Source organism: Stigmatopora argus, chromosome 9, assembly GCF_051989625.1.
Source record: "Stigmatopora argus isolate UIUO_Sarg chromosome 9, RoL_Sarg_1.0, whole genome shotgun sequence".
Taxonomy (NCBI): domain Eukaryota; kingdom Metazoa; phylum Chordata; class Actinopteri; order Syngnathiformes; family Syngnathidae; genus Stigmatopora; species Stigmatopora argus.
The window spans coordinates 18,931,718-18,959,301 of record NC_135395.1 but is presented as its reverse complement, the minus strand read 5'-3'; the positions used below and the strand labels follow the sequence as shown (position 1 = coordinate 18,959,301).

Sequence of the window (27,584 nt, the reverse complement as noted above, 5' to 3'; positions counted from 1 at the left end):
AAACTTAAACTTTTGTTTGCATAAAGGAATGAGTCTTTTAATCACTTGTTTTCTACACTCCAGCACCCCCATGACCTTTGCGATGAGAGAAAATGAATGAATGAATGCTTTTCATTGAAAAAAAAGGCAAATACTGAATTCTTTTCCCTTACGGACGCCATAACTTGCACTTACTTTATACTATACAAGTTTCCATTTTTGAAAGTGGGAAAGAAGAGTTGAAATAAAAGGCATTCCTGGCAGTAAAATGTTAAATAAAGTTGTAAAGGGTCTTGCGGTGTACTGCATGTCACCTTGAGCCAATCATTTTTATTCGCCTTCTGTGCTGGAAACTCCCCCCCCCCCCCCCCCCCCCCCCCCTCGCCATCCCTCTTCAACAAACGCTCCTTTGTCTTCTTTTTTGCTTTTTGGGGGGTTTTACTCCTTCCTCCATACACTTTTCCTGGCGTAGATTAAATCTAATAATACAAGTATTTTTCTATGGTTAGATATTAAGAAACAAAACATGTTATTATGTTAACTCATTTTAAAATGAGGCTGTTTTGGAGATTGTAGTTATTATATATCCAGTCAATTAACATTTTCATAATAATTTTATTAATCATGTGTTATGGAAGTATTGCGGTGTGTTGTTACTGAATTATTTTTGTGTTTCTTAAGTTTAGATGTGAAGAAAAAAGAGAAAAGAAACATTTTTGGACAGTGTTATGTCAACATACAACTTACTTTTAACAAGAAGCAACTTCATTTTCTTATTGCAATAACATTGCATGTTTTTCATCATCTTACTCAGAAGAAAATTGATTTTAGTCAGTTTTTTTATTTTATTTTGTCCAATAACATGCTTATTTCAATGCATCTTTTCGCTTAGGCGAGGCTTTTCCATTTCCTAAATTTGATGAGCTGCACTTTGACACGGCCATAGCAAGTACAAAGACAGAAAATGTCACTTTCTAATTGAAGGCTCTTCCCAAGAAATGAATCATCATCATCCCGACGATGACTTTGCAAGCCGAAGAGTCGCTGGGCCATTAGCGAAATGTCACGGCGCCCGCATCCACACTACAGCTCAGCCCCCCCAAGTGGAACAAAACAAGCAGTGCACCCCTATTCCTCTAATATATACGTACAATTGATACCATTGATCCATTTTGACTCCTCCCCATCCACTAGAGTTAAAAGGAGTGAAGTCACACGGGAGAAATGGTGCTCCGCTTTAGGCGGAAAAGAGCCGGCAAGATGGAGATGCCCTATCAGCCATTCCATTCCAGTGGACTTATCACGCTTGAAGAAAAATGCAAGAAAACAGCGGGACGCTAATGCACTTTCTATCAAGATAAACCGGCTACTCCATTTGAGAATCTTTTTTTTTCCTCCTCACGCCGGCGCATCCAACAACTCTCTGTCAATTCCAGAAAAGAACGGGAAGTAACATTTGCTTCCCGGCAAATTCGCACCGAGACGTCACCCGAGCGGCGACTGGTCGCCGATCAATCGGTCGTCAGACGAGAGCCGCCAGTAGAAAATGACACGCTACAACGTACGTCAGAATACAATTCCGTTCCTGTCGCTGAAAATGAACGGCGGCTCTTAAAACCACAACAATTGCATCTTTCATAGACCACCCCTGAAAAGTCTCCTACTTTTTGCATAGTGCCAAAAACAAGTTATATCAAATCCATCCACAACTCTCTCACGGAGTCATTGCTTCTAATTATCCATGCAAGTTCGTACGTAAATGCGCTCTCGTTTCCTAGCTTTTTATCGCCGCTCCTTTAAAACGACTTCAAGTCACACAAATCGGCTTTTTAAACAATACATTATGCAGTTATTCAAGATTTTTGGGGCCCGACACAATCTGTTGCTATGCGGATGATTTGCACGTCAAGGTGAAAGTGTGTGTGTATGTGTGTGTGTGGATGTGTGTGTGTGTCAGTCCTGGCAGTCGCTCTTCCCATCTGTTTGTCATTATAATGTTGACTGGTCTGCGGGCCAGGTTAATTACCATGGTAACAGGTTAATTGCACCAATTGAGCATTACTGGGCAAACTGGCGACACTGGCTTCTCTCAGCACATCTTTTCAAACACACACACACACACGTGTGTTGCAGAAGCATCCCTCTGATCTCCAACATTCGCTGACTCGCCTCCCCCAGTCAAAATGGATCGGACATCCAGCATCGTCCACTGCGTTTTCATACGGAAACATCTTATGCCCCACCACCACCACCAAAAAATAATAATATGATCTTTAGGGTAGAAATCCACGCGTAGACACGACTTAAGTGATGGACTGCGCCATTAGGCCTAAGAATGTGTTATTTTAGGACACGTGACGGGCTCAATTACATGACGAGCCAACGTCGGTCTTCCGACTTTCAAAGGGGGAGACGTAATGAGAGCGAGGCGGCAAGAAAACAAGTTCTCTGAGCCCCGTTCCAGGCCGTCAAGCGACAGGCCGAGCCCAAATACGCCTGTCAGTACGTATTACTCCCTGGAGGTGTCACACCGTTGGCTTTGCCCGTTTGTTCTTAACCACATTTTTTGTTGTTTATTGCTCTCCCGCTGCTCGTTTCGAACTGGAAATCTGCAACGTCCTCGTTTGAAGACTTTATTCGCCGTTTTGTAGCATTAGACGGATTAAGCGGTGTCCAATTTGGGGGCGTTTCCTTGTCATGGTCACTGGAATTGAAAATGGTTGAACGTCTATGACTTGTAGTTGGCCGTTTTTTGGGATAATTAATCCACCCATGAATGGATATATTTTTTCTGATAGATTATTTATATAGACATTGCCTAAATCCACTTTGAATAAAGAAAGGAACTAAAGATTAAAAAGATTCATTTTTTAAGGGATGGCTGGCGACTCTATTCCCCATTAACAGAAGCAAGAAGATTTACTCGACAATGTTAGCACCATTGGACTCACCACTATAATGGAGACAGCTTTATAGGAAACAAGTCTCATCTATTAGGATCTGACAACCGTTTCTGACCATCATAAAAAAAATTCAACTCTCTACGATGCACGGTTTGGACAATTATAGCGAGAGAATGTTAAGATAACCACACACACACCCACACATCCATGAATCACGCTTTATAAGGATTATAGAAGAGCAGATGCAAAATCTGATAAAGTCGCAAACATAGATAGACGCTAATGATTATCGGAAAAAAAGATTTTGTGGCAAAATGTGATGAGGGAGCAAAATCTTACACAACACCGGCCGTTCAGCCAAAAAGACTTAATGTCGCGTAGCATGTGTGTGTGTGTTTTGAAAACCTCTAACGAGACCAAAAGTTCAGATATAACCGACGTTCGCACGCTCTGGGAAAAAGAAAAAAATACGTTCCTGCGAGCTTTATCCAAGGACGGATATGCAAAACGCGTCGTCTTCCACGGCTGACGTTTTCTAATAAGCCACATTAATGATGTCCATTTATCATTTTTTTTCCCTCCAATAAGCACTACATTCAAAATGAAGTCTCGTGAGGCAGAAAGCATTATCCTAATGGCCGTTTCGTCAGAAATCAAGAGCGACGATCAGCTCAAACGGCGAGTGTACAGTGTTCAACGTGAATTATGACGTGTTGGCGCTGAGTAAACACCCAGAGAAAGTTGTGGAACACCAGTGGAAAGTTAACAATTACAGCGCGTAATGAGGCGAGCAGACTAGCGATCCAGCCAGCGCTTTGTTTGCTGTTAAAGAGACCCGAGTGGCGCTTTCTGGGCGGCTGGCAACTGGCCGATTGGATGTGATAAACAAGCGCTCTCCGGGAATTTGGCAGAGCCAGCCAATGTGGACAGCCTCCTTCAGCCATTGGCTGACATTGACGTACAATCCGTTGGGAGCGTTTTTGAACGGATTTTTCGCCACTCAATATTTGCCCCGAAATTTTTGCTCATTTTTTGGCCCCCGCAAATTTTACAGCTGACTTTTTTGAGACAAATAGTTTTGGTTGCAGACTGACGTGCTGAAATGTTGCGGTTCGTTCAGTTTTTTTTTTTACCAATTTTTTTCAACCAGGGGTTTGGCACCATTTTTTTTTGCAACTGATCATTTGCAGTTATTTTTGCGAACGACCACATTTTTACAACAGATTTTTCATTTTTTTGCGACTGATTTGTCTTGAATTTCTGCAGCTTTTTAAAAATCTCCAGAACTTCAACTTTTTTTGTGGCACGACTAAAGTTCTGAATAAAATCATGTTTTTCGAACTCAGTTCCCTTGCAAAGAACAATGCCATGGGGAAATCTCGCCTTTCACTCGCAAAGCCAAAAAGATAAAGACGGGTGGGGAGAGTAGACCGTTTCCACCCACGTAAAAAGGCAAGAGCAAAATATGCGATACTTGTGTGTGGGCAAGCATGCTAGAATGTTATCTCCTGGAAGCGACTGGCTCTTGTTCCAGTCGCTCGGAGTCCCATAAATCACACCTATCATTGTACTTTGTTTCCTATTCGCAGCCAACACGTGCTAATAATCAGCATCACCTGCTACGATTTCCGCCCGGATGGAAAACGAAGCCAAACCAGAGAAGATAGACATCAAAACAAGCCCAAGACTCACCAGCAAAAACAGCCAACGTGACAGACGGACACGATAAAGACTGAAATTAGCGTTTGTCGGCGCGACGTAGTACATCAAGCTTCGAGGTAACCTTGGCCCGGCTCCATTTTTTGTCGTCTTTGCTATTTGAATTGCACATTTAAACAAAATCGGGAAAAAAATATCTGTTTTTAAAGATGAGAAGGGCCATGTAGGCTGAATTGAAGCTTCCTGCACGGCCATAATAAAGTCATCTTTAGATCCTCATTTTTGATTATGACATCGGTTTTAACAAGAGGTTAAAGAAGGGGAGCTCGATGGGGGTCCTGGAGGACCACCAGGGTTCACGATCCAGTCTGTTTTCCATCTCTCCCTCCTCTAGCACCCCTGAATCAAATGATCCACTTGTCAGAATCCTGCCCAGAAGCTTCAGAATGACTCTAATGATTTGATTCAGGTGTGTTGGTAGAGGGAGACATGGAAAACCGACCGAGTTAAGCACCCCTGGGTTAAACCATTGCAATAAGACAAGACTCTATTATTCAGAGTTACTGTGTAAGTTTCAATCTGCTTAATGCATTGTCAAGTTTCCTTTTCTGACCTCTGCGATCTTTTGACTTTGTTGCCCCAAAAGTTTCATATCCTGCAGGTTGAGCAATAATCCCTTTTTTTACGCTTCTTATGTCATCTTGAAATCAAAACCAGGGCGGGCGTAACAAAGCGCTGGAGGCCACACTCGGCGACAACGCCACGGGCGAGCCCTCCGTTTTGCTTCTTTTTGGAGCTTTCCACCTTTGGCCGCGGAGGACGTCAAAGAGCGGAGTGATTGACGGGCCGAGCGCACCAATGATAGATGGCGAGTACACTGCGGACAAACACGGGAGCCCATTTTACGGATCTGCTGATAAATGGAGGCGCTGACGGAGAAGGAGATGAAGTGGAAAAGTACACGTAGGAGGAGGGCGGGCGGACATCTGCGCCTTGTCAATCCCAGATGTCAGAGTGAACTACATTTGTCGGGGGGGGAGGGTGGCGGGGTGGTCCAATGCGTTCGGCTCATTTGCCGCCACGGACGACAATAGCCGTCCGTCGCATCGCGACTCAGAGGGAGCGGCAATTGTCCGATTGGTTCGCCGTCAACCCTCAGGAACGGACGTAGTCTACGGTCGTCCACGCGTTCCTCGCCGACTCGCTCTGGTGCGCATTAGTTCTGCTGGTTTTGAGGCCACCGGCGTGCACGATGATTTCCAGAAACGCCAGCCCGGGAGGAAGAGTCGGAGTTTGTGGGTTGACCCACGCAAAGTGAGCCGTAAAGATATAATCACAAGTACTTCTTTCCGCCATCTTGGTACTTCTATTGGGGAAATACTATGGAGCTGCAGACATGATGTGGAATAAAAAATAAAAAATAGCAACTGCTTTTGGGTGACTGGACAAGTATTTGGTGCAAGCACGTTTATAGCTTGAGCGCAAAAAGTATTTGGTTCCCACGTCATTGTCAACTGTGGCAGCAAGCCCGTGTGTTAACCCTCCAACGGCGCTATATATTACTGCAGTTTAGCCAAAAAACAATCCAATATATTGGCCTCACGTCATCTGTCAATGGGTCAAAGCAGCCTTCAGTCAAATGTTTGGATCAAAAACACAGAATAGTCGAAATACTTCATTCTTTGAGCTCAATTCCCTCAGTTCACCACAAAAAATGAAAAAAAACGAGTCTTGTATCAGCAGTGTTGGAACAAATTTCTGTACCGCACGTATGGATCATACTGTTAATGGCTAACGGGCAAACTGTTCTGTTTCTGCTTTTTGTGGCTTCTTTTCCAAAGAAAAAGGACGAAAGGTTGCGTCTGAGTCAAGCAAGTCGGATCCATCAAATGGACTCAAGTACCCCCCGGGGTGATACGGCGACATTGGCTTGGTACGTGGAGGCAAAAGTTCTGCTGGGCCACGGTAATGACCAGCAGTCGTTCTCATGCATGTTGCATGAGATCAAATCAGCGCCTCGCTCATTTCATTTGCAAATCCGTCCAGTTTCTCATTTAAAAAGCAGCCATAAAAGTCAAGCAAAACAGCTTTTTAATGACGTGACGGAACGGGAAAAGAATGCGGAATGCAAAAAAAAAATGCCCATCTGTTTATCTTTAATTTAACATTGCTCATTAAGGTTTGCCATAATTTTGGTTCATGGATTTGACCGAGTATGACAGACTTCATTTGGATAATGCTCATTTTTTACGATGTCACGAGGCTCACGACGGATGGAGATGAAGAAGCCACCTAACCTATCAAGATTAATAATTGGGTATCATCCAATCTGGCTCCAAAGCGGACCGTACAACAATAATAAAAATAATAATAATAATAATCGGACATAGGCTTTGTCATCATCATTGACTTGACAAAAGCCTAATTGTCATCATACCCAGAAACTGCGTATGACGAAATCGGTAAAAAATGTATCAAACAGCAAACATTCCAAAACTCAACTGGTTTGTCTTAAAAAAAACAAATCCACTCAATGCTGATACACCGTAACTCGTCCGCACACGCCTTCCTCCATCATAAAGCCAACCATTAGGGAGACCAAATCCAACGTCGGTTTGTTACACATCCAAAATCATCGCGACATGACGGCCGACAAGAGAAGCGAGCGCGAGGGCGACGGCGTGTGACGGCCCGCTTGTGCGGATTGTGTTTCACGATAAACGCCGCCCCCGCCCCCGTGCGAACGTGTTCACAGAGCGCCACCACGGAGGGATATTTTTACTCAAACATTAGTGAAATGACACTAACGACGCGTCGGCCGCGGGGCACGACGCACGCTAATGACTCGTTACGTTTGATCTTTGCAATTTCAGTCGGAATGCACGTGAAGATAAAGAGTCTGAGGAAAGTCAAGCAGAGGACAGCCATGGTGGTTATTGCTAGGTATTTTGTATAGAATAAACAAGCCCCACCCCCTTCCTCACACCGCGGTTTCCCTCTTCTGTGCGACAAACACGTGTCAGAGCGGCTTCACGCCGGAGCGCGTACGGGGAGTGGATTTTCACAGGAACATTTCCATTCCATCCCAATCCCGAGAGCCAGTCAAAGAGTCAATCCCACTCCTGTCCGTCCATATTTAAGGTTCGCCTTGAACTCGCTCGTTCGGAAAGTCAATGGTCTTCTATTCATTTTTTGTACCATTTATCCTAGCCCGGTAGGCGGGGGACACCGTGAACGGGTCGCAAGCCCATTGCGGGGCGACGATCTGTGAATCACGGGAAAAAAAATAAAAACAACATTTGCGGCGGGCCTAAACTTAACCAAGACGGTAGAAAAGAAAACTCCCATCACCCCCCGCAGGCCCCTTTGGCCTTTCATGGATCAAAGTGAATGCAGCTGGTAGTGATCGTAAGCTCGCATGCGGCGGGGCGCCACCCTCCGACACACACACACACACACACACGGCAGATAACTCCGCTTTTCTACAAAGTGCTGTAGGGCGAGTGTAAAAAAACGAGATGTGGTTTACGTACGCGCTCGCCTGCCGAACCCCGTTGTACCTTTTGACCCCGAGGTCAAAGTGGGACGTGGCAATCAAAGGCAGCTTCCATCTGCTTCCCACCTCGACACGTCCTGTCGGTGCGTGGACATTTTATGCCTAAGGCCATCTATTTCTCTGCATCCGGCGCTTGCTCTTTGCCCGTGTGCGACTGTTTAAACGTGTATACGCGAGCGAAGGGGGGGGGAGCGAAAAAACGAGCCCACCACCCCACGGAATCCCCCATCAAAGAGGCGGCCGGAGTTGTCCAAAGCGTCAAAATGGCTTCTAAAGCAACACATTAAAAACGCTGGGCTTCTGGAACGCACGAGAACAAACACGGGAGCAGACGGATGGCGCGCGGGGGTGCCGTTTGCTTTCCCTTTTCGGATTTTCTACTGTTTAGACGACCATTTTAAATCCCCCGTCTTTTTTGTTAAGATCTCTTCATTTGTGAGCTGGCCAAACAATTTCCACGTCAAATATTTGGAGCAAAACAGAATAATTTAAAGCGGGTTTACTTCTCTATCAGGGGTGTCAAACTCGGGTTGCTTCGCGGGCCACTTTAACATTAACTTGATTTCACGTGGGCCGGACCATTTTAGATATAATATTTAGATATATATTTTTTATAAATGGATTAAAAGAACTGGATTAAAATATTTTTTAGATTTTACAAAATGATTTTTGAACTAAAAACACAGAAAAAATGGATTCAAAAATGACAATTATTGATTTAAAAGGGGGAACATCAGGAAATTTAATATACATCCATACTCTTCCTTTTAATTTGATCCTAAAACAGAAAGTTGGCACTCATGATTTACTTTCCCGGGCCATACAAAATGATGTAGGCGGGCCAGACTTGGCCCCCGGGCCGCCACTTTGACACGTGTGTCCTATATTATACGTACTATGGGTTTGCAGCCTGGTGAAGTTGGAAAAGTGTCAAGGCTAGAGGGATTCTCGGAAACACACAAATAAAATACTATTGGTACGAAAAACTGTTTTGACACGTGAATACGTGAGCCTTTGTTTCACTAAAGAAAAAAAAAGAAGCCAACGTGAAGACTGGCCCTCGCTGACATTCTAGAAGCGCCGGGCGTCCCGTGGAGTTACGATGATGTGCGTCTAAAAAGCCAAAGAGTATGTCAGCACCAGAACATAATCCTTTTCCACGTGTGATTCATCTGTAATGTATATTATCGCCGCATACGAGAGCGCAAGCCGACCGCCGCACAGCCACGGAAACTATATTTAGACGCACGCAGGGTACAGCGCCTCCAAACGAAATGTTTGCGTTCCGTTTTCAACATTTCTGGATGGATTTGAAAGGGAAGCCACGGATATTCCGTCCAGTCTGTCGTCATCACGCCCCGACGGAAATGTGAGGTTTCCAATAATGACGTCGCGGCGGTGAAGACGCGCACGAGCCACATCCTTCGGGCAACCGTACGAGAAAAAAGCAGGACCTAAAAGTTTCTATCTACATTTTACAGTTCTACTAGATAGTATCATGCACAATTAAGCCAGCAGATGGTGTCCAACTCGTCCTTTTAGCCAATACTACGGCAGTATTTCGTGCAAGAGCATTGAAAAGAGCAACCTGACCACCGGCAGTCCAGGGAACACAGACAACACAATCCAATTCTAATCTGAGCTATCTTTACATTGCAACAAATGTATGCATGCTAATGCGCTGTTTCCGTTTAGAGCAGGTTTAGGTTGCAGCACTACTTGATCCGTTAAAAAATGGTGGCAGGTGAGTTCAATGTCAATTCAAAAATAAAGTGGGTTGAAATCTGTCTGAATGATTGCATATAGGTATTACATCAAAGCATATCGGTATAATACAAATGTATACATAGTTTTCCCATAGCGCAAAGTGCTACTAACTACAATAGTTTGTGTTCTCGTTTTGACTTGAAAGTTTTTGCTTTTTGGGATGGAAAACACGCAAGGAGTATTCCGAGTTTGGTTATCTCAAGTTCTAGCAGAGAAACCTCAAAATGGGAGTAAATGAAGTATACGGTTGCCAATTGGAGGATGGTTCTTCTCGCCAAAACACACCTTTTCGGTAACGGTTTCCTTCTGCATAGTAGAAACCGAGAAAGTTGTGGAAAGGACCGAGCAGAGGACTTACAACTCAATGGACACGGTAGTCGAGTTTGGTTATCTCAAACAACATTGCCAAGGTTGAAATAAAAACGGACCTGTACCGTCAAGTTACGCATTTGATGGAGGTACACCCCCCCATATAAGCCACCCCCCGCCATCCCATTATTTTACATCGCAAACTTCTACAACAGGCAACAAATCAGCCAGCAGCCTCGTCAATGTGCTTCATATGAGCGTCCAATTCTGCTAACGCGGGTGCATAAGTGTGTGTGGTGTGTGTTGTATGTTGTGTGTGTGTGTGTGTGTGTGTGTGTGTGTGTGTGTGTGTGTGTCTGTGTGTAGCAAATAGTGTGAACAAGCAGCAGCTGGTAAAATGTGGGGAGCTGACAAGGTGTTTGAAAGAGAGACAGAGGGAAAGAAAAAAAAAATAGGTACAGCTTTAGAGGGGGAGACATTGTCGCTATTACTTTTTTCTCTTTATTTTCACATTTTTACAGGTTTACTGCTATCAAAGAACTAAATGTTTCCTTCATTCATTTCGCTTACTGATGGTCAAAATAAACAAATTGGATTTTTTTTGTCTTCTTTGAAATTGTAGCGAGCCGTTTTTTGTTTTAAATGTTATTGCAGGAAATATGAGGATGTAACTCAGCGTGGTGATGTTAAATTGATTTATAATGTTTCAAAAATGTCACCAATGTAGTCTTTCGGTGTCATATTGTGCAGCTTACTTTTTTTTTAATTGAATGTGGGAGAATTTGGTTGGTGTGCTCCATACTGCAGAATTAAGGGTCAACAAAAAGGAAAGGAAAATAGCAGCTAATATTGAAAATGAATTTTCATATAAGGCTTTATTTGCGTGCGAGACGGCGTGCAATTCAAAAGCCTGCAGGCGATCCAACGTGGTGGCCCTGGTTAGACCTGTTTAATTGAAAATCCTTCTTTTCAAAATAAAGTGCCTGATTGCACTCTCCATCGCTGTCAACCGACTTACTAGCTAAACGTGCTTAACGTACCTAGGTGCTATTAGCGGGCGGAAATTGGGAGCCGTGCTATTCAAAGCGTGCGGCTTTTCATATTTTAGGGCTCAGGGAAGTCGTTTTGAATATTTGTGTTTTACTGCCACTTGGAATTGCCCCCAAAATCAACAAGAAGTCAACCAAAATGAACAAAGGAGATCTGGGATTGGCCAATCATCGAGCAAGATGTGAACTCAAATTCAACCAAATTCAATAGGAGTGACTGCCTAGTTGAAAGATTTTGATTTAACACAGTCAGATGACAGTTGGCTAAAAAATCCAAATGTGGTTGGGGGAATGGGGGAATAAGAAAGGCAGAAAAAGAAGGTGAAGCGCTTCGACCGGAACGTCTGTTCTGGTCATTACAGAAGAACGTGTGTTTGTGTGCATGTATCACGGGAGCCGCGAAGGAATGCCAAGAATCCGTCCCCCCCAAAGTGTCACTTTTATCAAGCAAACTCATCTCTGTTTTCTGTCTTCTTTCTCCTCGTTTCCTCGGGCTGACATTAGTACAACGCAGGGGTCCCGGGTCAAACTTTTTATGTTTGGATGTAAGGGGGCAAAAAAAGACGGGGGGCGGTTATGGACGTACATTTTTTTTGTTTAAAAGGGGCTCCGGGAAAAGTCAGCTCAGTCAACCTTGGATTTTTTTTTTTACGTCTGACTGAAGTTTGAATATGGCTAGCTTTATCCTGACAATGGCAACAAGATTGGCCGGATAAAAAAAAATGACAGTCATTTCCTTGGCCGACATAACCTGTGTCGAACTGCGACCCGGTCACGGCCGTCCGAGCGCGCCGAGGCTCCTTTCGCTCTACCGGCGGCGAGTCATTAGTCATCCGTTGACAAGCGGCGGGAGGCGGTGGGCGGGAGGCGGGAGGCGTCCGGGGCCGACGTCAACGACGTAGAAGAGGAAAAGTGAAATCTTGGCGGAGAGAAAGACAGGAAAGAACGGCGACGAGCGGGAAGGAAGCCTGAGAGAGGACAAATATTTGAAAAGGAAAGAAAGTGGAGATAAGAAAAGGACGGAAGGTGCTCACAGCATACGATGGCTTTAAATCTTTTGAAAAAATGCCATGTAAAACGCGCCACATGTGGACCTAAAGGAGTGAGACGCCGATAGACACGGACTCCATTTTGACCAATGGCTTGGATTTTAAAATTGCATTAAAGTCAGTGGAAAGGAGGCAGATTGCCCATTTGTTACATTAGTGGCAGCGTTGCTAAAAACCTCTGAATTCTAACAAAAAAACTTGACTTTGAGAGCAACTTTGGTTTGTTTATCAGTGTCAATTGTGCAAGAAAAGTGCATGCGCCATTGGGTTCAGGTCATCTGACTGACTACCCATTTCATAAGACGCCAACTCATTGGTCAGTATGAACAAATGTATGTCCCCACCCCGATACTATTTTTTTTTTAAATACGGAAGTCCATTCAATAAACATTTTGAAGAGGAAAACAAACCTACGGCGGCAATAGAAAAAAAAAAATCTGACCTCCCTGGTGGAGGTCAAGACAAAGGTAGAACGGTGAGAAGCTGCTAATAAAGAGAGAACTTCATTGGTGTCAAAGTCTAAATCTTAGCGTTGACTGACATTTCCTCCGTCTGAATGGCCTCGTCTATCCGTCCGTCCGTCCGTTCCGGGTTAGCGTGCGTCTCCACTCGTCATTTAAGGAGGCTTTTGTCCGCTTTTCAGGGGGCGCCGATTGATTCCACTGGCGCACATAGACGCAACGAGTGGCCGAGTCCAGGCTTTCAATCCTCTCCACTCCCGACCATTGTCCCCAAAGTAGTTCCCACCGTCGCAGAATGTCGCGTCTAGAATCGCCGTGATTATTCTGTCGCGTATTGGGGGATGAAATGACTTCTTGGGCGCAAGTTAGCTTAGGGTCCAGCACCCCGAGAGTAAAACAGCCGACACAATGCTCGGGCCCCGTTTGGGGATTTAACTGCCCAATCACCCAATGGTAAATTAGTCGCGGCGGGCTGTTATTAAAAGGCCCAGACATCCGCCCGGCGGCGAGAGCGCCCGGGGGGTCATCGCCACCGGTCACCGCCGGGGGGGGGTGCGCCTGTCGCTTTTCTCATTACCTGAGACCGTGATTTATTGTGGCTTTAATTAAAAGCTCCTGGCTTCCAATCAATTCCGACACCAGGAAGGCGAGTAGACAAAAAGGGGGAGAAGCGGCATTTCTCTCAATAACCTGGAGATTTTTAAACCAGATCCAAATCTAAAAGTTCTTTATCATTCTTGTCCAGAAAACGCGGATCACTTCCTATTCATTTGGGGGCTTTTTTGTGATGTCATCTTTTTAAATGGGCAGAGAACAAAAACGGTGCTGGTTTTTCAAGATCTAAGCACGTTAAGCATTGAGATTCTTTCCCAAAAATATTCTTATATTGTTATTTTAAATACAGACAAAATAAACATTGTTACATTAGAATGGATGGTTTGATACGTTAATGATCAACTTGGCTCATTTGTTCAATTTCACATATCGGCAGTTATATCACCTAAGGCACACGTCAAAGTGGCGGCCCGCCGCATCATTTTGTGTGGCCCGGGAAAGTAAATCATGAGTGCCGACTTTCTGTTTAAGGATCAAATTAAAATGAAGAATATAGATGTATATTAAATTTCCTGATTTTCCCCCTTTTAAATCAATAATTGTCATTTTTTAATCCATTTTTTCTGTGTTTTTAGTTCAAAAATCATTTTGTAAAATCTAAAAATATATTTAAAAAAGCTAAAATAAACATTGTTTTAGATCTATAAAAGCCTGAATATTCAGGGCTTTTAATCAAAATTTTTTAATCCATTTATAAAAAAAAGACATTCTAAATATTATATCTAAAATGGTCCGGCCCACGTGAAATCAAGTTGACGTTAAAGCGGCCTGCGAACCAACCCGAGTCTGACACCCTTGACCTAATACAATTGGATATCCAACAGGCCTAGCCACTGTCCCTTAATTTTAGCTAAGATAGTTTCCCCACGTGAATCTCTTCGTTTTCTTAATCCAAACCCCCACGTCGCACCCCGCTGACAGATTTATAGTCCGAAGTTTCCGACGCGCGGCAGAATGCGTCACGTTGCCGCCAAGACGACGAGCCAAACGCCGCCTAACTCGCACGGGACGGGACGGAATGTGCCAGTGATGCGCTCGCACCTCGGCGCCATTGGCCGACACATGGCCACCGGCGTCAAAACGTTGCCAATGTCCGTGTTTTTATTTGCCCATCCAAAAAAAACGCAAACATGTTCGGAGCGGGAGTTCCGTTCTTTTCCTCATGCAAAGCACTGAGTGAGTCCTTGTTTCCTTTTCCACCCGACGGGTCATCGCCTCGGCGTCCCTCCCCCATTCGCACCGCTAAGAATGTCTAGTGTGCGCGCGACCCCGTGACCTCAGGTACCCTGCAGGTGCGCACCGCCACGGGACGGCAGCGGCAGCATGCCGGAATGTCACGGAGACGTAAACGCGGGGGGACGCGCATGACTGAACGCCAAGCGCCTCTCTCTTTCCTCCTCATGAAAACGTCGTCCGCGGCGACCCAATAAAAGGTGCCTTCTTTAAAGTTTTCAAAGGAGCTTAAAAACGTCAAATTATCCAATGATTGCTGAAATGTTGTTCCAAAATGTTCTTTCCACTTCAAATGGACTGAAGGTCTACGAAAGATTGATTCATTTAAATGTTGTCATTTACAGCTTAACCGCCGCATGATTAGACATCTAACATTGTCAATTCTTTTAGATTTAGAAAGACAGTGTTTTAAGCATTATATGCAAAATTGCATTTAGTATACAGTATCTGTTTGAAGTATCGATACAGAAGGAAAATGAAATAATCGGATAATTGGACATAGGCTTTGTCATCATCATCATTGACTCGACAAAAGCCTAAGTGTCATCATATCCAGCTGCGTACGACGAAATTGGTAAAATGCAAGTTTTAATCTAAAAATGTCCAATGAGTCGACTTGAAATGATCAAACGAACCAAACTTGAATAGCAACAGTCCACGAGCTTAAGCACAATGGAACGCGAAAATGTTTTAAACTTAGCGAATCAACACCTATTTGGACAAGACCAAAGCTACTAAAAATACCTCTTAACAAAATGCATTTAAAAAAAACAACCTTAGTTCAAGCAAAAACTTCCAAACTTAAAGTACTGTGCAGGAAGCAGCCACTCGACAGCCAGGCAAGTTCATATGTCATTTTCACTGTTGCCACCAGGAATGAATTCCCCCAAAATCCATAACATCAAATACAACCCTTTCAAAACAAACCATGACAACACCGCTGCAATCAAACGAATCACCATAGCAGCGAAATTCTAATTCGAATGATTCCATTTAATCAATAGTTGCAGCACTAGTTTCAAGTATTTTCTAAGAGGTATCCGGAAAACTAAACTATACCCACAAGCAGACAGAAAAGTGACATGGAGCGTTTTCATCATTTTGGCCGGTCCGTGTGAACAAATGCTCCCTGCTTTTACTAAAGGTAAACATAGTGATTTTCTTTCCCCCCCAATCCAATTCTTCTGCTCCACGCAGCGAGAAAGTCATTAGTGTTGGTAGTTTGTCCAGGGATTAAGGAGCTAAGACGGTAAATACGGCCAAGCTTTCAGACGGCAGTCAAAGAAAAGAAGAAAGAAAGTCAACGCCACAAAGGCAGACAGTAAAAAAAAAAGAAAGCCAGATGAGGATCCGGTCACTTTAAAAAGGGGAAAAAATGAAAAAAAGAGAAGAAGAAGAATGCGGCCTCCCCGGATGCTCATTAAAAGTTGAAGCAAGTCAAACAAAGCCGGTGGCGGCTCGCTCGCTTTCGGCCCAAAACCAAACACGAGCGACGCCGCGGCACCACAAGAAACGTGCCGACTTTTCCCACTCGGGACGCTACATGGGACTTCTGGCAAAGAAACATCAAAATGGGAGTAAATGAACTGAAAGCCAGCGAGGACAACAACTAAAAAAATCAATTGGATTTCGCAGAACGTCGATCAAAGACGGAAGGAAAACATTAGGATGCAATCTTTCAAATGTAAGGATGGCGGGTAAATTCTAGTTGAGATCGGTGGTCTCCAAAGATTCGCGTTTAGGGAGCTTAAGTGGATTGTCCCATATATCCGCCACCAATAGATAAGACAGATCCATCTGGGCAAAACCCGGCGGAGAACCGTTTTATGGGAGAAGCCTTCAAAAAAGTAGACGGTGATGGTGAAGAGCCATATGTTTGACACCGCCGGGTTAACCAGTTTGTGTTTGTTAGCTCGTTAGCTGCCATTACTAGGTTAGATCGGACATCGATCGCCGTTTACGACAACAAACCAATCAAAACCAGCGATGAGTAGATGCGTGCTTGTGTGGATTTATTTAATCTCTATTTATTTTCAAATCATTTTTTTAAAAGGGTTCTTATCACTGCCTGAAACATCATGAGCACAAGAATGCCTCATTTATGTATAAATCTGTATGTAAATTGTCAGTAAAATGTACGACGGACGGTACTTTGGTTTACTCGGATATATTATTAATTTGCAAGTTTTTTTGTAGGCTGTGATGTGATCGGTCTTTTGTACAATGTGTTTCATATATGCTTTGTTGAGTGTTTTTGTTTAGAGATAAATTCATGTTCAATGCTGGACTTGAACGAGGGTGGTTCTTCTCACCAAAACACACCTTTCCGGTAACGGTTTGCCTCTGCATAAAAGAAACCGACAGAGTCGGGGAAAGGACCGAGCAGAGGACTTACGACTCAATGGAGACGGTAGTCGAGACTCGAGCTTATCGTGCGACAGGTCGGAACACAAAATTGAAGGTCCTCTAAGGAAACACCATTCTGGAAGATTTAACCATACGGGTTTAAAAAAACACGATAACATGGCGCAAGTGGCTAAGAGATTTAGAACAACATACTGTTATATTTTTACAAGGGCACACGCTACAAAAGGCAATGTAATTCACTAGCCTAATCCGGTGGTCTATTTAACAAATGACGGTGAAAAGATTTCAAGTTGACGGCGGCTAAACGAAAGGAACTTTGAGGGGCCCCAAGCTTTTTAAAGCGACCGCCGCCGCGCGACGTGCCGGGCTCAGACCGGGCGACTCCCAAATCAAGATTTACGAGCTGCCTTTTTTTCTTTTTTCCCCAAAGCGGCCGACTTTGGCCGACGCGACGCTTGGACTTGAAAGCGCGGCAATTGGCGCCATTAGCTTTGACGTGGGGGCCGCTGACCCCGGCCCGCTCGGCCATTACGATAAGTGGAGGTGCTGCGCCATTAGCCGCTGCGGCGGGAATGTTAATGGTCAGTTTGGGAAGGGGAAAGACTTTGGTGCTTGCGTCCATTAGGTGATGGATGGCTTGGTGGGCTTAATTGCGCAAATCGTTAAGGTTTGGGCCAGAAAAGTGGACCCTCGCTATGTCACGTTGCCATAACTTTCATTTTATTGGCCGGTACATTGTCTCGTCAATTATTGCCGATAAGTGATATTATTGTCCAAAAAATAATAATAATAATGATCATATACGTACATGCTAATCAACCACCTATTCAAATATAATGAATGTTTACATTTGTGGAATGTATAATATGAAATGAGTTAAACATATAAGATATCTAAGACTGTCTGTATGTACTTCTCAAAAAGAGCGACAAAGAACGGTGACGTTTTTATCCCCAAAAAATCAAAGTAGTCCAATACTTTAAATACCTAGGAATCACTCTTGACTCTCAACTATAAAAACACACAATAAAAAACACGCTGAATAAAATCCAATTTGTTACACTTGTATTTTCCTGACATCAGTCTGTGAATGCAGAAAAAAGGAAACTCAATTCAACTTTCACTTTTCGCGCAAGATTTCGTTTCTGTCGGGACGCACTTGACGATGGCAAGTTCAATTCTTGTGAAAGATTTCCTGCTTTTGATTCTGCTCAAGGTTGAAAAATTCTCTTCAAGTTCAGCCTTCCAAAAAGAAAAGGAAGCTGCGGCTGTACTCTCAACGGCGGTTTGCTTTTGCCGTCGCGGGTTAACGGAGGGACACGCTTTAGTGTGTGTGTGTGCGAGCGTAAATTCGCCTGAACGTGGGTGGTTAAAGAATGCGACGTAAATCCAGACGCATATTTACAGCTGGAGGACAACTATGATTAGAGAGAGATGTGACCCGGCCGCCTCAAAACGTTACTCTTGCCAACGCGGGGGTGTTCAAACTACGGGCCGTTTCGAGTAGACCACCGCGAATTTAAAAAAGTAGAAGGATGGCATGCTTTGATTTTTTTGAGGGGCCCTCAGAGTAAAACATTCGAACAGTCGTGCGTCATTCCGACGTACTCGCGCCGGCCGGTCAGGACGATATTGAACAAAGACGCATAAAATGGCGCTGGGGTGGGTGTCGCACTGTCAACACAAAAGAGTTTGTAAGTGGAAAATAGAGTGGCGTTGACGGCGCCGCCACCGCGGGGTCTTTTAAATTGAAAGGCAGACCCCCCAGCGCGGCCCGCAACACACGCTGTAATGGTTATGACAAAAAAAGGGTCCGTCGACGCAATCTGGTGGCGAGCGGCGACTCTTAAGTGCAGACGGATTCTTTTCTTCGACACGTTCGTGCGTTAAGAATGAGACAATTGGATGGGTTTTGGATTGTATTGACGATGTGCTGGAATCATCTCAATTCTAGCAAAGTTATGACGATATTTTGGCGACGAGGGGGCAGCGTAGGGGCGCCCGAGGAATGGACTCCACGGTTAAAGTGTTTGTTTTTTCGGAACGCAATGAGCCGAAACGTGACGCAATATCCTCGTTGTTGTCGTTAGATTGTTGCCGAGCAACATTAACCCTCTCGCTTGGTTTCCGCTCTTTACGTTGAAATGTGCCGCTTTTGTCTCGTAGCAATTGAGGTGAAATGGAGCGCGCAACCCCAATGGGTGTCCAACTCATTTTTGTCGCGGGCCACGTCGGTTCGCGGTTTTAACACGTTATTTACGTATATATCTGCCATAATTTATTGCCGGCTTTTGCAGACATGCAAATCCTCTATATTGACTTGACTTGTTATTTATTAGCATTAAATATTGATTTCCGAGTGGATAAATTGCGCACCTCCTGCCGGATTTGCCTTAAACCCCAAAAAGCGAGCGCGATCTGGTCTCGGTGCTGGTTCCAAAGAAAATCCAGCTCCTGTGGCTAAACGTTTCTACCTCACGGCACCGCCTGGCTAACGTACATCAAAAAGGTCACGTGAGCGCAGACTTTTTTGGGCATTGCTGCTGTTCAGCGAGCCATTTCAGTGCAACGCTCCACAACAAGGCACGTTTGCAGGTATTAGACCTTTCGTCCAGGTTCAGCTTTCACTCAGCACATTTCATTAAACAAGCGTACTCCCCAGCGTGCTTTGGGCTCAAAGGAAACCCCCGGCCCCCCCAACGGTCCCCCCCTCCTGTTCCGAGCGAGGCTTTTTACCCAGCAAGAATCCGCTACTATTACTTAGCTCTTCCTCAGGAGTTAAACGAGTGATTAATAGAGTGCCCGTGCGCCGCAAAAGTGATTTAAAGTCACGCAAAGATGAGGAGTCACTTAAGGAGGATTACTGGGAAGAAAGAAAGACTTTTTTTGGGGTCCATTAAGCCGCATCCCAACGTGAGCCATTAAGTGGCGAGTTGGGATAAATGGTGATTTCGCCGTGAACGTGGGGATGAGGTCACCGATGGTCAAAGTACGTCGACATTATTGAAAAGTTCTTGGGAATTCCACGAAATCGTCTTCTCGCGACTGTTATTTGCAACGACAACGTGTTTATTGTGGTTTCCGGTGTGGTAGGGCCGGACCACTTGGCGTCCAAAGCTGTTTCCAATACTTCCCTCCTTTTATAGCACCCGAAAGGCGCGGGTTTGTTGATCTATTGCCGAACATGTGCTGTCGTGAAAGGCCAAACGCGGCCCACGTTTCATTTTAAAAGCCAGCGTGGGTCGACACGGGCGACTAGAAAAGCCTCGTGGCACATTTCCATTTCATCGGTTAGGGGGTAAGGCTTATATTATCGTAGCCGTGAGAAACACTAACACATTGACACACATTGAATTGAATTGGACGTCTATGGCCGCGGATGGCGGCACGACCTCATTCAAAATGGAGAGCGTGCACATGTGCTGCAAATTCCTGGGGATGGGAGTCCTCGTCTGGGATGCGCATTCCGCGCTCTAATTAAAGCCACGTGCGCCTTTTAATATTTGGAGGCGTGCGTCAGACTGCAGGCGACGGCGGCAGCTATGAAAGAAATGCGGGCGGAAACGGCAAATCTGACGCGGCGCCGTCAAAGGGGCGAGCGACGCTTACGGGAAAGCTGTTGACTTTCACTTGATAGCAAATTACATTTTGGATACAAACTCATCCAAAAAAAATATAGAAGAAGAAGAGGCTTCATGAAATTGGATTAGAATAAATCTGCTTACGACCTCGCCTAGTAAAAATAAATAAATAAAGGTCCAAACACAAGACGCCCAGACTGAGCTTGCTCGAACAAAAGTAAAAGTGATTGGTTGAAAGAGCAGCAAAAGCTTTGAAAGCTTCGTGTTTACGAGCTCGATTTATAAAAATTTTTAAAAAAAACGTACACGAACCGTCGACTTTGGAGCATCTTTAATTATCCGCATTTGATCGTGCCGGCACCGCGCAAACGACGAAAAAGTGGAAGCCATACGTTGGCGGACGGTGTCAAATCCCCTCCGAAAGTCTCGAGTTTTGATTGCGGCGACGGCGTGTTTATGCGTCGGCGACGTCGGCGCTTCACGCTCCCACCGCGTGTTTGCCAGCGCGTGTATAAATACGTGCCGTGGGCTTTTCAAGTGGCTTTGCGGCGCTCTGTATTTAAAGGTCGGGTCCGTTCATGTGGCGCTCGCCGTCTGCGCATCTACCTACGCCACATCGCCGTCTTTTAGCTTCCCGCCGCGCCGTATTTAACTCCTCGGAGACTTGAGGTTCGAGTCTTTCGCCGCCATTGAGGATGAGAGGCGACCGATCCTCTTTATCGCTAGTCGACGTTCAATCTGTTTGTATTTCGGGGCTCAGCGAAGAAATGTTCGAGGAATACACATGCATGGGAAAATACTTGTATTCACGAAAATAATGCTGAACCAAGAGCTCAGAATTCTGTCAAATGGTACACAGTCGATTGGTCGCCGGTCTTTTGGTCGCCCGGAAGGAAAGTGATAATTACCATTTAAAGCGCTGCTCAAATTCCCTAAATGCAAACTGCGAATGACTATTTAGTCATACTTAATGCCCTATTAATTATTAGGCTAAAGAAAAGCACCAAATTTCCCGGACTTTTATTGTTTTTTGTTGGAGAACTTGTTAAAACCCTGTCAAATCCATCAAACCGATAACGCAAAAGTAACGTCTTATAGTCCGAAAGTGACAGTGTACATACATCTATGCAGCATGAACTGTACATTCAGGCAGAAAAGGGTTAAACCTTGGAGGAGGAATGGGGCGACCGATCCGAGCGCACCCGCGTCGATTCCACAGCGTGTATATTTGGAGGAAAATTACTTCCTTACGGCAACTGGTTAACAAACAGCGGCTCTCTCCATGAGGGAGGGCGGCAGAAAACAGCCGCACTGGTGAATCGCTTGCATTTTGGGGGGAGGGACCCAAAGACCCAAACCAAGAACAAATATTCTAGTAAAATTGGGAATAACAATATGTTAATTAAACGTGTTGTTTTTTTGGCAATTGGTGGTCAGATTGAAAAAAAAATAAGACTGAAGCTGCCAAAGTACGAATAAATGATGTCTTACGGTCGGGTTGGAATTCTGGCATTCCTTTGCACGCTCAATCATTTTACTTTTGGATACCGGCCTTCTCGATTTTTCAATTGTCCGCCGTGTTGAAAAGCGACGGCGCGTCCACAATCCGTCGGGTCCGATTCCACGGGGACGCATCATTACTCTGTTAAGCGACGTCTTATCAAAGATTTTCTCCTCCTTCCTCTTGCCTTCCGTCGTCGCTCCCCATTCATCTCCTTTTCCAGGCGTCTGCTTATGATTATCCTTCTGGTGTAAACCTAAATTGCGATTAAACAAACGCGACGCGAGCGCGCTTGGCCCGCCGTCAAGTGGGCCTCTCCCTCCGGAGTTTAAAAACGGACGGGCCCGAGGAAACGTGTTGAAATGACATGCGCAAACATACGTCGGAGCCGTCTAAAAATACGCCTTGGACAAATAAAGCGTGCCGGTAAACAGATCAACTTCAACCGCGCTGATCAAAAAGGAAAAATGTTCTCCCCATCCCGCTCGCCCGCATTCGCACGCTTAAATCACAATCACGTGCCGTCTCGCCGCTATTTCACGGTAAACATACAAATTCCTGCGCACGTCAAAGGCAACGAGAGGAGACGGGCTTGCTTGTTTTGGTCACACGTGAAAAAAAGAGAGGAGATCGGAAGGAAGTACGGAGGACAAAGAAGCATTGTGAGACGTCGCCATTTGACACAAACTCTTAGACTTGCCGTTCATTCGGCATTCTAAGAAATACGCCCCCCAAAAAAACCTAGACGTGCAAGAAAGACATGGAAAGGAGCGGGTTCCCTTTCACCAATCAGAGTTTTTGCCCGCTTGCTGTAACACTAACCAAAAGCATTCCAGCAGGTAAATGGACAGACAATTAGCTTAGATGAAAGGCAGATTCCTCCGTTTTCGTTCCGAGGAAGAGACGTCTCCAGTGACTTAGCGCGGGAAGAAGAAGTCCTAGCGGCGCGACTATCGACTCGTGCACTGCTTTTGACGGCGATAGACGTCCGTTTCAAGCGGGAGACCCACGCCCGAAATGGTCCTCGCTGATTTAGTATCCACCCCAACGTGGATTGCGCCCCGAGAGGCGACTTATTCTTTCTAGGTCCTTCTCGCAACGGGATTACTTGGATGATGTGCCGACGGCATCAGCACAGGGAGAACACACTGGGGATTGAACTCTTGATCACAGAACTGTGAGGCAGACGCGCTAACCAATTCTACGATGCTGAAATAAGTGCGGGAGTTCATGCTTCAGTTTTAAGAGCCTATATTTTTTTCCTGATCTGCTCTTTAACAAATAAGTGTGCCTCGCATCCTTTGATTTTTTTTTAAACAGCCCTCAGAGAAAAATTCTTATTTCGAACCGTGGAAAAGTCGGTAGAACTGAAAGGGTACTCACAGTCGGCCCAGTTTAGGAGTGGACTGGAAGAGAAGTTCTGGCAGCAAAGTCAACCTGTTCCTGTTGAGGCGACTGTGGAGTAAAAGGAAAGATTGACTAATTAAAAATCAAAGCACAGAAAATGCAGACATTTAAAAGAAAACAAGACAACACCTATATTATATCCATCCGAGGAGGATGTTTATTTATTGATTTATTTTTGGTCCACTATAGGTGAGTTGGACCTATTAGTGGAGCTTGCTATGACCTCACAAAATGGCGTCATTTTTCGTTTCAAGCTTATTTCCTCCATTTTTCAGATCATTTGAGCCACCGCTGTTGCTTCTTCAGAGGAACTCGAACTATGTTCAATTGCATTGTAGAATGAAAACTAATTGCGACTGGATGTGGGATAGCGAAAGGCCAAAGTACAAATTGCACGTGGGGTCAAGGGGTCTTTCCTTTTAAGTCTCACGCTTCCCAGTTGAAAAATGTCCGGCGAGAAGTTCAAGCCTATCACGTTGCGTTCGAGCTGCTACCGCGTTGGGATCAAAAGCCAACATTGTTTACTTGCGGTGGCGGGCGGCAGCGGCGCCGCCTCCTTCGCCTCCTCCGCCTCCTTCTCCTCCTTCCCCAGAATCGACACGGAGACGGAGCGCGTGCGTTATCTTGGCGGCGCGAGCACGTCAAAGGGCGGCGGATGGCGAGAAGACGCAGGCGTCCACCTTTGAACCCCGGTCATCCCCATGACGAGATGGCGGCTTACGCCCCCGCCGAGCCCGCCGCTTATTCCGTGAAAAACGGGATTATTTGGATTGCGTTGATGTGAAAACGATGTCTAACTTTAAAGACGCTCAGATTTAACGACTATCTCCTGATTAGATTTAGCTGAGCCAAAGCCCCATAAAAAAGTTCGAATTCCGGGTGGTCGCTTCATTAAAAAAAAAACAAAAAAAAAATTATATCTTTATTCTACTTCATCAACTGTATTAAAAAAATAATCTCTTCTACAAATAATTGCATTATATACAAATAACACTTGGATATATATATATATAAATTCAATTCAAGTAAACAATTAAGTAAAAAATACCTACCACAGTTCATTATAAATGCCATGAAATATGTGATGGCTATTTTTTTAGACTGAGGGAGAAAACAGGCATAGATGATTAAAATAGTTAAAAAGAGGGATGAGCGTCCCAGCAATTATTTACGAGCGAGAGCCCCCCCGCAATCTGGAAGTACTCACTCCCCTCTCCCCCCCACCCACGTTACAACTCCATCAGGCGACGTTGGAACGTTCTGCGTGATTTATGGTATTTTCACGTGTGGAGCGAGACGGATGCGCTCACCCGCGGCGAAGACAAGATAGCGTTTTCACCCCCCGCCCCACGAGCGCCATTAATCAAGGGTCCTGGCGGAGGCTGGCGACCTTTCACCCCCGCCGGGCGTCCTATCGGAGCGGCTGTCGGCGAGGATTTTCCGACCTTCCGCGGCGTCCGATCTGCCGCTGTGATTTGTTAGGTGTTTGCCACCGGTAGACGTCTCAACCATTTCAATTGGATTGGACGTCTATCGCCGTCAGTGGCAAAAGTCGCGGGTTGCACGGACGTCTACATTTGTGGATGTGTCAATCAAAACCCCCACTTTGACTTTTTAAGCAAAATAGCTCATGACCAACCAACTGACGGTTGCGATTATTATTATTTTATTTTGTGTGGCCCGGGAAAGTAAATCATGAGTGCCGACTATCCGTTTTAGGATCAAATTAAAATGAAGAGTATAGATGTATATTAAATTTCCTGATTTTCCCCCTTTTAAATCAATAATTGTCATTTTTTACTCATTTTTTTCTGTGTTTTTAGTTCAAAAATCATTTTGTAAAATCTAAAAATATATTTAAAAAAGCTAAAATAAACATTGTTTTAGATCTATAAAAAACGGAATAGTCAGGGCTTTTAATCCAGTTCTTTTAATCCATTTATTTTAAAAAAATCAAAATTATATATCTAAAATGGTCCGGCCCACGTGAAATCAAATTGACGTTAAAGCGGCCCGCGAACCAACCCCAGTCTGACACCGCTGATCTAAGCCAATAAGATCATAATTCAAAGGATTTTTGAATTGAATAGAAATATATCGTCGTCTGCTATCGTATGCGAATGAAATTGTCGATTTCCAAGCATAACATGCATGTATGTATATAGTTCATAGTGTGCTCCTTACAGTCTCTCCAGTAGTCGCAGATCTTGGAAGGCTCCTCTTTCCACGACACTGATTTGGTTGTCCTCCAGGTGACTGCAGAAACACACCAAAAAAAGGGTGAGAAAACATTGGAAAAACACCGTGGCGACCCCGAAAAATAAGCCCCAGCACGGAGCGAAGGAACATCTGAGGTCTCGGTTACATCTGATTAATTGAATTTATTCCCTCTAAGTAGTTTTGGAAGGATTTCATTCACTGACAGATGTTTGCAACTGACCCGAGAAGGGAAGGAGAGAAACAGGTTGAACGTCCTCCCGCCGCCAACACAAATACAGCGGGGCGGTCGGTCAGATTGCAATTGAGACTTTTCCGAGGAGGCCGACGCACTTTTATGACTCAAGAATGCTTGTGAAAACAAACGCGAGACGGCGGACCCATTGAAAGATGAACCCGAAAAAGGTTGAGCGCGTTCAATGTCACCCAAAAAAACGACCAAGGCGGGCGGGCTCATCTCCCTTTGCCGTCCACAACGACCATCTTTGAGCCGTTTCTCAAAGCCGTGGCATCGTGGTCATTTTCCCTCGGAAAGGACAAACGGGCCATCCGTTTTTCCTCCATTCAATCGAATCCCAATCATTTAGCGTACTGTCGCGTGTGTTTTTAAAACCCAGCTGGATTCTCTCAGCTCAAGCGCACAAAAATAAAAAAGGTATCGAAAAGCCTCTCGAGAGTTCATTTGATGAATCGTTCTGGACTCATTTGGTTGAGATATACACTTGTGCATTTTGGAGTTCAACCAGAATTTGCTGGAATAAAAAGATAAATAAAAAATTGACAGTCAAATATTTTGGACAGTTAGCTCACTGCTTTCATTCTTTTTTTTTCTAACTTTGCCTATGATGAAGAAAAAGTGATCCGAAAGCAACAGGAAGCAATCTGGAATTGCCTCCAAATCAACCAAAAAAGCTCTACCCCCAAAACCAACAGCCAGTAACCAGGAATCGCCCCAAAATCAACATCAAATCAACAGAACGCCACTTGAAATTACTCCTCCCAAAAATATCAACAAAAATCTATAAACCACTGCGCCAAAACAACAGACAGTGACCCGAATGGCCCAAAAAAAAAATCAATGAATAGGAAAGGACAAAAAATGAACAGGAAATAAGTCTAGTGCTCAATGAGTCATTCATTTGTTGTGAATGTCACTTTTGTGCTTGAATAAGATGGCATTGAGTTATTATATTAAATAAAAAAAACTCAATTGTTGAGTTAATGGTCTCCGTATCAGCAAATTGTCAAAATCTGCTGCAAAAATATGTGATCGGGACAACCAGGACAACCCTACTATACAAACAAATAAGATATAGATATGATTACATATTATTTTCATAAGTATAGTTTATTATTGGATATATTCAATCCTTATTTGGATTGCAAATAACATTTTTAATGACAATAGGACTAAATATGTGAAAATATGCCATGCAAGTTGAAATAAATAGGAAGTTAGCGTGCAGTTGTGTGGAGGCACGTGCAGGCAAAGAAGGCAGGACGCGAGGGCGGGGCGCATTGAGAATTCTTTCATGCAAAACTCATACTTCTAAACTCCCAAAACATCTCAGAGAGCAGACTTTGGGAAAACCACAAAGTAAAAGAGCAAAAAAAAACACACTTACTGGTCAAAATGAAGGCATTGCAAGCTTACTTGGAGGATTGGACGTGCACAGAAAACAAACAAACATTGACCAAGGAACTATGCACGGACAGAAAGAGCTTGACGAGGGAATGAGGAACAGGTGGACCAGCCACAAGCCAGAAGGCGGAGTTGGGCTGAGATGGACGATCACAATAGGTCAAAGCATTGGCTGACCACAAGGGCAAGCCACACAGAGGGGGAAAAAAATAAAAAATATATATAAAAAATCAACATTAAAGAGCCCAAAAAACAATGCATAATTGAAATGTAGAATTGAATTAAAAAA

The 27,584-nt window shown here is 44.5% G+C and overlaps 1 protein-coding gene across 3 annotated transcripts in view; it reads right to left on the bottom strand.

Moving 5' to 3' along the window:
• Window positions 1-27,584, bottom strand: part of slit3 (slit homolog 3 (Drosophila)) — a 129,677-nt gene that overhangs the window by 77,057 nt on the left and 25,036 nt on the right. For all 3 annotated transcript variants that reach the window (XM_077609733.1, XM_077609735.1, XM_077609734.1), the window contains 2 exons: window positions 25,621-25,692; window positions 23,413-23,484 (listed from right to left, as the gene is read on the bottom strand). In XM_077609733.1, the coding sequence (XP_077465859.1) occupies window positions 23,413-23,484; window positions 25,621-25,692 (144 nt within the window). The remainder of the gene's footprint in view (window positions 1-23,412; window positions 23,485-25,620; window positions 25,693-27,584) is intronic.